The sequence below is a fragment of the Microtus oregoni genome, unplaced genomic scaffold, assembly GCF_018167655.1.
Source record: "Microtus oregoni isolate MIOR12 unplaced genomic scaffold, Mior012 000018F_ref0000195, whole genome shotgun sequence".
Classification (NCBI taxonomy): Eukaryota; Metazoa; Chordata; class Mammalia; order Rodentia; family Cricetidae; genus Microtus; species Microtus oregoni.
In genome coordinates, this window is record NW_024543077.1 from 18950533 (window position 1) to 18962019 (window position 11487).

General features: G+C 34.0%; 1 protein-coding gene across 1 annotated transcript; it reads right to left on the reverse strand.

The window, feature by feature from the left end:
• Positions 1-3064: 3064 nt before the first annotated feature.
• Positions 3065-6172, reverse strand: LOC121459023 (zinc finger protein 431-like). The gene is made up of 3 exons (XM_041668511.1): positions 6139-6172; positions 5878-5938; positions 3065-4700 (listed from the first exon to the last, which is right to left on the reverse strand). Exons 1-3 carry the CDS (start codon positions 6170-6172, stop codon positions 3065-3067), a joined length of 1731 nt encoding a protein of 576 aa, XP_041524445.1.
• Positions 6173-11487: the final 5315 nt, after the last annotated feature.

Genomic DNA, 11487 nt, shown 5'->3' on the forward strand with positions numbered 1-11487 from the left:
TATTTATAGATTTGGGATCATGGGGAGATATGGTACAAATCTTCATTTTTTTTTTGGAACACATGTGGATTGTTTTTAATTAAATGTCATGAATCAGTCTGCCATAATAAGAGGAATTATTTTATTGAGGTACAAAATTAAGCCAAGTTCCATATTTCAGCTATTCATTTCTTACTATTACTTTGTATAATTCACCCATGAACTGTTGTGTACCAAGGATTTTTTTAACTGTTTTTTCCACTACGCTCCCTCCCTCTCCCCTCCTTCTCCCATGATCCACATGCTCCCAATTTATTAGATCTTGTCTTTCTCTATGTCCTATATAGAATAGATTTATGTATGTCTCTCTGTTTCCTCTTTGTTGTATATGTTCTCTGACATTGTGAATAGTAGGCTGGTTGTCCTCTGTTTTATACATAAAAGCCACTTAGGAATAAGTACATATTATATTTTCTTTCTGGGTCTGGGTTATCTTGGTCTTTTATGATATTTTCTAGATCCAGAAAGTTGCACATAAATTTCAAGATGTAATTATTTTTATTCACTGTGTAGTACTCCATTGTGTAAATATGCCACAATTTTGTTGTCCATTCTTCAGTGGAGGGGATGTTTACAGGCTCTGGATGTGAACAAATAATGTTGCTGTGAACACAGTTGAGCACTTATCCTTGTAGAATATGAACATCCATTGGGAACATATCCAAAGTGGCATTGCTGGGTTTTAAGAGAGGTGGTTTCCTAATTTCCTTTCTTCCTTTCTTTCTTTCTTTCTTTTTTTTTAATTTTTGGTTTTTCAACACAGTTTCTCTGTAGATTTGGAGCCTGTCCTGGAACTAGCTCTTGTAGACCAGGATGGTCTAAAAGTTACAGAGTTCTGTCTCTGACTCTCAAGTGCAGGGATTAAGGGCATGCACCACTAACAGGCAGTTTTCTTTCTAATTTTCAGAGAAATAACCATACTGGTATCCAAAGTAACTGACTCAGTTTGCAGCCCCATCAGCAATGGAGGAGTGTTCCCTTAACCCCATATCCTTGCCAGCTTAAGTTGTCATCAGTGTTTTTGATTTTGGCTATTGCTACAGATGTAACAGAGGATCTCAGAGTTGTTTTGATTTTCATTTCTGTAATGGATAAGGAGTTTGGAAATTTCCCTAAGTGTCTTTCAGTCATTTTAGATTCATATGTTGATAGTTCTTTGTTTAGGTCTGTACTCCATTTTTAATTGAATTATTTATTCTTTGGATGACCAATTTTTAGTTCTTTGTATGTTTTGAAGATCAGTCCTCTGTCCAATGTGGGGTAGGTGAAGATCTTTTCCCATACTATAGGCTACCTTTTTGTATTGTTGAAAATGTCCTTTCATTTATAGAAACTTTTTTTCAGAAGGTCTCATTTATTATTTCTCTCAGTGTGTTTTGCTAGAGTTATAATTTGAAGGTGATATTCTTTGCCAATGTGTTCAAGTGTACTTCTGATGTTTTGTTTTATGTGGTTCAGTGTATTTGGCTTTATGTTATGGCCTTTGATCCATTTGGACTTGAGATTTGTTCATGATGATAGATGTGAATCTACTTTCATTCTTCCCCACATTGATATTCAGTTATGCCAGAACCATTTGTTGAATACACTTTTTCCCCCATTTTATATTTTTTTGTGCTTTGTCAAAAATCAAGTGTAGTAGGTGAGTGGATTGATATCTGAGTCTTAGAATCAGTTACATTAGTCTTCCTGTCTCTTTTTGTGCCAACACAAGACTCTCTTCAGTGCTGTAGCTCTGTAGTAGACTAAAGTCAGGGAATGTGATGCCTCCAGAAATCATTTTTTATATAGGATTGTTTTGGCTATCCTGCATTGTTTTTTGCTTTTCTATATGAAGTTGAGTATTTTATTTTGAGGTGATGAAGAATTTTTCTGCTATTTACATGGGAATGGTATTGAACCTGTAGATTGCTTTTGGAAAGGTTTTCACTTTTAATTTGTTGATTTGTACCTAACTAGGTCAAGGGACATCTTCCCATTCTCTGCTGTCTTCTTCAATTTTTTTCTTCAAAGATTTAAAGTTCTTTTCCTATAGTCCTTTCACTTCTTTAGTTAGTTATTCCATAATATTTTATATTATCTGTGGCTATTGTTAAGGGTGATGTTCCCATAATATCTTAATTCTAGCCATCTTTCTTTTTCAAAATATATTCCTTGTAAACACCTTCAACTTTTCTGATGACCACTCCCAATCTTCTGATAACCATAATTATACCCCCAACTTCTAAGGGAACTTTTACACAAAACATAAAAGTAAACTTAAGAGAAATTTCACTCTTCATGCCTCTCATATTTCACATAATTGTATTCTTTGGGCTTAAAAACATTGTTGAAACTTTTAGAATTTTATGCTTCTGGTTTTAGAGCCAAATTGTATTTCGTTTACTGACCCATTTTAATGTTTTGGCTGTTTTCAGTGAGATGTTGTTTCATTAACTATTTCTAGATTCAGAGACAAAGTTCTTTCCTTTGACTCTGGTTTCAGGACCAATGCTGAAATACCGTTTCTCTAACACATAATACTTCATAAAAGGTTTTATCCATTACTTTGCAGGTTAAGACTAAAATAAAAAGAGGTATCATGATGCTTAAACAGATTGTCAACACTATCAAACTTTTCTTTACACAATAACTGCTGTTGGTTAACTAAATGTAAGTGGCTTAATCTCTTGAAGAATAATTTAAAATAAGCCCCCAGTTTTTTCCTCACATCAAAAAGATTACAGAAATATGTACAAGCTTTATCAGATTGATTACACACAAAGTCTTACCCCAATATGAAGCACAAAACATTATGACACTGAATTAACTAATAGGGTTTCACTACAGTATGATTTCTTGTCATTTTTTGAAGAATACACACATTAACTTCAGAGTATCTCTAGAGGAGGGCTCAGATGATATATTTATAGATGATTATGAAAAAGGATTTACCACAGATTCCACCCACAGGTATCTCTAAAGTATGTTTTGTTTCATGCCTTTTAAGAGTACAGGGGTCTGCAAAGGCCTTACCACACTGATTTCATTCATATGGTTTCACTCCAGTATGTATTCTTTTATGTATTTGAAGATTACTGTGTTGAGCAAAGACTTTACCACACTGATTACATTCATAGGGTTTCTCTCCAGTATGTGTTCTTTTATGCTTTTGAAGACCACTGTGTTGAGCAAAGGCCTTACCACACTGATTGCATTCATAGGGTTTTTCTCCAGTATGTGTTCTTTTATGCTTTTGAAGACCACTGTGTTGAGCAAAGGCCTTACCACACTGATTGCATTCATAGGGTTTTTCTCCAGTATGTGTTCTTTTATGCTTTTGAAGACCACTGTGTTGAGCAAAAGCCTTACCACACTGATTGCATTCATAGGGTTTCTCTCCTGTATGTGTTCTTTTATGTATTTGAAGATGACTGTGTCGAGCAAAGGCCTTACCACACTGAGTGCATTCATAGGGTTTCTCTCCAGTATGTGTTCTTTTATGCACTTGAAGATGACTGTAAATTGCAAAGGCCTTACCACACTGATTGCATTCATAGGGTTTCTCTCCAGTATGTGTTCTTTTATGTATTTGAAGATAACTGTGAACTACAAAGGCCTTACCACACTGATTGCATTCATAGGGTTTCTCTCCTGTATGCGCTCTTTTATGGGTTTGAAGAGTACTATGATGTGCAAAGGCCTTACCACACTGATTGCATTCATAGGGTTTCTCTCCAGTATGTGTTCTTTTATGGTTTTGAAGATCACTGTGTCGAGAAAAGGCCTTACCACACTGATCACATTCATAACGTTTCTCTCCACTATGTGTTCTTTTATGCACTTGAAGATGACTGTGAACTGCAAAGGCCTTACCACACTGATTGCATTCATAGGGTTTCTCTCCTGTATGCGCTCTTTTATGGGTTTGAAGAGTACTATGATGTGCAAAGGCCTTACCACACTGATTACATTCATAGGGTTTCTCTCCTGTATGTGTTCTTTTATGTATTTGAAGATGAATGCGTTGTGCAAAGGCCTTACCACACTGATTGCATTCATAGGGTTTCTCTCCTGTATGTGTTCTTTTATGGGTTTGAAGAGTACTGTGTTGTGAAAAGGCCTTACCACACTGATTGCATTCATAGGGTTTCTCTCCTGTATGTGTTCTTTTATGAGTTTGAAGAGTACTATTTTTTGCAAAGGTCTTACCACACTGATTACATTCATAGGGTTTTTCTCCAGTTTGTGTTTTTTTATGTGTTTGAAGAACACTGTATTGAGCAAAGGCTTTACTAAACTGATTATATTCATAGGGTGCCTCTCTAGTATGTATTCTTTCATTCTTTTGAAGATGACTGTGATCAGCAAAGACCTTACCAAGCAGATTACATTCATATGATTTTTCTCCAGTATGTGTTCGTTTATGACTTTGATGTGTTTCATAAAGAACAAAGACTTTATCACCTTGACTATATTCATAGGGTTTCTTTCCAGTGTGTGTTCTTTTCTGCATTTGAAGATGACTGTGATAAGCAAAGGCTTTATCACATTGCTTAATTTCACAGGATTTTTCCCGGGTATGTGTTTTTTCGTTCCTTAGAAGATGAGTATTATAAGACAAGGCTTTAGCATAGTGAGAATATACTGAAAACTTCTCTTCAGTTTGATTTCTTTCAATCCTGGAAGAATAATTTACACACTTAAAAGTTTTACCACATTCAATGCACTATTCAACTTCATATCTATATGATTTAATTTCATATTTTTTTCAAATTGTAAAAAGCAATCAAATATTAAGGTTTTATAACTTTGTTTAAAATCATGTTTTGTTCTCTCATTAAGGGTCATTTTGCATCTGGAAAAATATTTGTTATGATAAATTCCTTTATGTCATGGTTTATCTTTTCATTTATACCTATACCTATATTTTTTCTAGGATATTTTTCACATTTTTGAAGAGAATTGCTTATACTGAGTGCTTTAACAACTTTACTGCATTCCTAAATTTTACTATATTGTGAATCATTATGCATTTGTTAAGTGAACTAAGACACACGGAAATATTTGCACAGACTTAGAACTCATGGATTTTTTTTGTAATATAAGTTTGTATTTATGTATTAACAATGATGGTAGAAAATAAATTAACTTTGTATTCTTGGATCCAATTCAACATGTAGAATCTACTTGCTCTTATTGTTCTTAAGGAGAGGTATGCTAAATCTTTCTATATCCCTATGCTCATACACTTGTGTCAAGAGTGACACACACACACACACACACACACACACACACACACACACATATATATATATGAAAAGAAGAATAGTGACTAAAAGATTACTACAATAAATCCCCAAGGTTTGACTTTCACAGACTTGTGGTATAGTTATTAAGGTTTCTCCACAACAAATGCCCCTTGACCCTTGAGTAATCTGATTTCACTAAACTTAGCACAGTCACAAAAAGTATATGAGTGATACAAGGCTTACCATGGGCTATTGAATTAGTAGAAAGTTTTGCAGCTCTACTCATCATCACTGAAATGTGCATATATTTTATGTCATGAATAGCAAGAAACCAATGGACTGGCAGATCTACAACATAGCTCTCATTGTGCTATCAATCAAATGGTGCTATCTGTATAAACTTTGCTTCCTTGACCATTTTTAAATGAATGCCTTGAAAATGCAATCCACATACAGGAAATTGAGGTATACGGATTTGTGAGAATTTAATAATCATCAATGCATTTAAATCTGTGTTTATTTACACTATTGCTTTTGTTTAAAAGTTCCAGAACACATTACAAACTCATCAGAGGCATATTGTTATGAACTTGCACAAGAAAATTACCTTGCATGTCTTCTAGAAAATTGACAATGTTCTTTGGTGTTAAGGTCTTCCCAAATGTATCCTAAAATACAGTACCAGAATATCTATGTTATATTATTTAACATTGTGCAACAATTAGCTTATTATCTTAAGTGAATCTAAGAACTATGACTGTGTTGTTCAGCTTATTCTTCTTCTTTCTAAGACAAATTACAGAACAAAATAATTAACCAAGAAAAAGTTGTCTCCATATTTTGAAGCATGAAATAAATTCACTTTTACCTATAGTAGCTAGGCTCCTGAAGGTCTCCAACATCACATCCTTGTAGAGATTTTTCTGGGAAGGATTCAGCAAATTCCACTCTTCTTGAGTGAAGTTGATATGCACATCATCATAGGTCACTGCCTTTGAAAATATATCACACATGTGTACAATGTAAGCATAACAGTGACAACATTGTAAATGCGTACTTCTTTGAAAGTATAGTTGTATGATTCTGCTGTTCCCCATTCTTATTCCATGACATAGGTAGCCACTTTAGAAGAAAATGGAAAAGGAGAGTCAATTCTGTCATTTCTCCACACTTTTGATGGGATTTCACTTTATATGAACAGTATCTATTAACAGGGAGAGAAAAGGAAAAAAAAATCAACAGTACATCGTATGCATGAGAAAATTGTATGATACATACCACAGAAAGGAAAGAATGATGGACAAACTGGGCGTACTGATGTATTGTGGCTTTAACCACAACACTCAGAAAACAGAGGTGGATATATTTGTCTCTGAGTTGAATGCCAGTCAAGTCTATGCAATCAGGTCCAGGAGAGGTGGCAGTACACATTAAGACCCTATCTCCATTGCAAAACTCAATGAAACAAACAATAGGATAGAAAAACTGAAAGGCTATTATTGAAGTTCCTTCAAAGAGTTGTTTTCACTCCAGTTCTGTATTCATCTTCCAGACCTCTGAAGTACCCTAATATAAACTGCAATACCAATAACATTTTGTAGGAAAAGAACTGCCTATATAAAACTGTTACCAATGGACAGATGAAAACAATAGAAATATAAATGTTGGTCATAAATAATCAACACAGAGCTGGAGAGAGAGGAGAGTAATGCAGCATGCATTCTTGCTGATCTTGAATGGAGGTGGACACATTTGCCAGTACTTACATGGAGATCACAACTTTCCATTTTTCCATGGTCAGGATGTCTGAGATCCTTTGTTCACTCTGATGACCAGGTATCCATATGGTGCATATCCATGCAGACATATAAAATGGTCATATTGATTTTAAAAGAATCAAAGCAAGTACAACAAGCAGGAAAAAGTTCATGCAACTGCAATTTAATGACTCAAAATACTCAGGCAGTTTATGTTATCAATCCATGGCATCCTGGGAATCAGAGTGATACCCTCTGTCAAATTTTAAAATTCAAGATAAGCATGAAGCTAAGCACAGCAGCATACACTCGACATGAACAAAACCTACATTCCAGGGCCATCATCCAATAACATAAAAACAAATAGAGCCAGGAATGATGCCTCCCTTTACTTTCAGGAACTGAGAGCCACAGTTACTCAGATAAGCAAACAAAACAAAACAGCAGGTTACCAAAGTCCTGAACACTGAATAACAACTGTTTCTGCTATGTCTTATATGATTTAGAGATTGAGCCTATAATAATGGTAAAAGCATTTCAGTATAAGTAGGAAGTTGGCTGATTAATGTCAAACACACCACTGTAGATATAAATATCAGGAAATTACTTGAGGGTATTGAGACTCCAAGCATACAGTGAGGAATTTTATCTAGAAAGGCTTTTCCTACTAAAGATTCACAGAAAATTGAAAGAAAATCACTAAGGAGAGAAACTTGTTCAAATTCATAATGTTTTCTGGGAGGTTGGTCATTCAATCAAATACATTGTGAACCCAATCACTATTGGTTCATGGTCAACAATGGAAAAAATGCATTTAGTCATTTCAATGATTCACATTTAGTGATACTGGAAGATGGATGCTTAAAAGACATCCAGCACGAGCTCAGAATTGAGAAATAGATGTATATTTATTTAGGGATGGACTCACAACTCAGAATCCTATGCTTGAATGGAGATTAAAATCTGAATCACGTAGCCAGAAAAGAGGCCAAACTCATGCTCTGCATTGGCAAATATAGTATAATATGTCATGTCCCAATGGATGGGAAACCACTGGCTGCAAGACTTTCAACAGCACCTCCCCATTTTGTTTAAATAAGAGAGTTCTAAGACCAATACAAAATTATATACAATAAGAACAAATATTCAATAATTATCTTATCCTAACTAGTTTAATTCTTGTTTAATAAATAATTTGGACAAGTCATGAGAGGAAAGTAACCACAGCTATCTAGTCTTCAACTCCATTGAATCTGAGAAGGGAAATATTACTTGAGTAAGCAGGAAGTGCAATCAAGCAGCTTTCAAAATGTGCAACAAATTACAGAGACAACTGGCTACCTGGGCAATCATGCAAAGTCTCATTTGCAATGTTGAAGGGACTAACTTTTGCTAAGACCTAGATTAACTGACAGATCATTTTCAGAGGTAGGGAATTTTTCAAAACCATTTTACCCTTTCTTGGCAAGATTTAACAGATTTGCTTATCCATTTTCAGATACTATGTATCTTGTCAGTGGTTGAGGCGTGAGCATGTCTTTGCTCAAAAGAGTTTTGCCAAGAAAAAAACAAGCTCCTAATGGAGTGTTTTCAGTGCTCAACTTTCTCTGGGGAAGAGATCAATGCTACCAGGAGCAATAGTGCCTCACTTCAACAGAACCCTAAGTTATTTATATGCCATATTCTACAGTTCTTTGAAGTGGTTGAAGCTTACCTATCTATGCAGAATATAATCTCTGTTTATGTAAAGAACCTGATTATTTTAACTATAAGTATGACAAACATAGATGACTATTGATCTATAATTCTTTTTTTAAGTGGGAGATCTTTTTTTTAATATTTATTTATTTACTTACTATGTATACAATATTCTGTTTGTGTGTATGCCTGCAGGCCCGAAGAGGGCACCAGACCTCATTACAGATGGTTGTGAGCCACCATGTGGTTGCTGGGAATTGAACTCAGGACCTTTGGATGAGGAGGCAATGCTCTTAACCACTGAGCCATCTCTCCAGCCCTGATCTATAATTCTTAATACCTATATAACTTAAAGACTAAGACTTCATATTAGAATATTATACAATAACCAACTTGCAACAAATGAGGACAATGACCTCAAAATATAAACAATGTATAACTATCTTGATCAGTGGTAGAAATGTACATTGCAATATGATAAATATATATCAATATATAAAATGTTTTAAGCAGAGGTAGAAGCATGAATGCATACAATATTCAATATAGTTTAATATTATATCAATATACAAGAATCTATACCAATGCAATTGCCTATAAATTATAACTCACAAGCATTCACTCTATTACTCACTATTATTAGTGTGTAAGCTCACACTAATCTATTATTCCATCCAATTTTCCCATTTTTTCCAAAGAGATCCCTGAGCCTATAAACTTTCCCCTCCAACCTGCAATCCTATACCAAATATAATCAACCCCTAAATGATGTTCTTAACCCTGAGGACAAACTTTGTTGGGAGAGGGGATGTAGTCTTTTAGAATTACTTCCAGCTGTCAAGGGGGCGATGTTCTTTCTATGGGATCCTGTGAAAGTAAAATGATGGTTAAGTTCAAAGATTACTGTCTAGTATAATTGCAAATAGCCTCTGAGTATTTGGTAAGGTTTTTCTGAGCTTCCTATTAGGAGGTCTGTCCAGAACATTGTAAAAAGTGCACCATTTCAGCTAACCAAGTTGGAACCATCTTGAGCAGCTGGTACTCAAAACAGATCTTGTAGTAGTGTTATCATCATCATGATGTATAATATCAACCAGATTGAGTTGTTGTTGTGGGGCCCCAAATTCTTCCTGGAAACATCAAAATTAATGCAGGAAAATTCATTGTTCATTGTGGAAAACTAAAACATTATTTATATAGACATATACAGACATAAATATTCAATGGCATGTACAATAGAGACAAAAATAGATATGAAGAAAAATAAAAAAATTTCTAAATTCTTATTTCTTTCTGTCCCATGCTCCTGACATGAGACAGAAACTCTGAAATTTTATTTTAATAACATGTTTGGTTTTATAGAGGGACATAGCCAGATTCCACCTCTATATACTCATAAATATACATCCACCTAAAAAAACCACCCGACAAAATGACAGGATAAAAGTGTAGATTACTGAATCTGCTCTAAAAAGAATAAAGGGGGATACATACATATGATGAGATAAAAGAGTAGATCTTTAAAATTAAGTTTAAAAAGTAACTACTTATTTATATATTTTTACATTGATATAGATATGTATGCTTCCTTTTGATACTAATTTGGCATTATTTTTGTTAAAACATACTGTCTATGATGTTATATTTTTACTCAAGATACTTTACCTAATACAACTCATTTAAACATGTAATGAAAATTTCTAGTCCTTGAAAGTTATTATTATAAACAAATTAGGATATAAAGTACTGCACATTAGTAGTTTGTTACTTATTACAATTGAAAATATACTCAAGTTAGGTATGTTTTCAACATTATTCAGAATTATATTAGATGATTCAAATGTACATACTTTAGAGTAAATATTTGCAGAAGTAAAGCAAACTTTGTCTCTTTGGGGATTAAAAATTACTTCTGAAAATATACAAAAAGGAGATTCTATTAATTATTCAGCATATAAAATAATTTTACAAAAGTTTTACCCCAAAAGTTAAAAATTAGGAGATATTATTTGTGGAATCTTAATAATTTTCAGAAATTGCTGCAAGACATTGACCATCTATATCCCACTGTTGGAGTAAAAAAAATTCAAAACAGTAATTAGAACCAAATCATAAAATGTGACAAGTATTTAAATAGTCAAAGAGAATTATCATCTAAAGCAGAGAAAAAAATTGGTTTAGTGGAAATAAAATTATAGGAGGTACATACAGATTGTTTGGGTCTGAAGTTTGTTTACATTCAAGACATTTTTTTTGATAAAGGCTTTGTCTTTAGCTTTGGAATGTGTATTGGTACTAGCTCTTGTAGACCAGGCTGGCCTTAAGCTCCACCTGCCTCTGCCTCCCAAGAGCTGGGATTAAAGGAATGAGCCACCACTTCATGGTCTTCATTCTAGACATTTTATGCTCCATCCATTCCCCTGTAGGAATTTTACCGCAGAGGAAAGATATTATCTTAAAATTGATATCTTTACCATATAAACAGACTAAAAGCTATAAAGTTATGTGGAACATATCTGAGTTGATTTTAAAAAGAAAATTGAAACTTCATCTATTAGCAAGAATTGACCAAGTTTAAATTGTAGCAAGTTTTACTAAAGTTAAAATTGAATCCTAATGGACAGGAAGTAAACATTGGCAACGAGCTTGGAGTAATTTCTTGGGAGAGAATAACAACAAATATCCCTTTACCATAATATTAATAATCATAATGATCATCTGGAGTCATTTCAGACATAAAGAAGCCCTTTAAGTTCAAACAT

What these genes read in the sequence shown, in the direction of transcription:
- LOC121459023 (XM_041668511.1), bottom strand. Translation starts at nt 6,172, where the DNA reads ATGTTGGAGACCTTCAGGAGCCTAGCTACTATAG. An exon ending in CAGGAGCCTAGCTACTATAG is followed by an intron (nt 5,939 to 6,138) that starts GTAAAAGTGAAT and finishes ACTGTATTTTAG; the next exon opens with GATACATTTGGGAAGACCTT. An exon ending in TTTTCTAGAAGACATGCAAG is followed by an intron (nt 4,701 to 5,877) that starts GTAATTTTCTTG and finishes TTATTCTTCCAG; the next exon opens with GATTGAAAGAAATCAAACTG.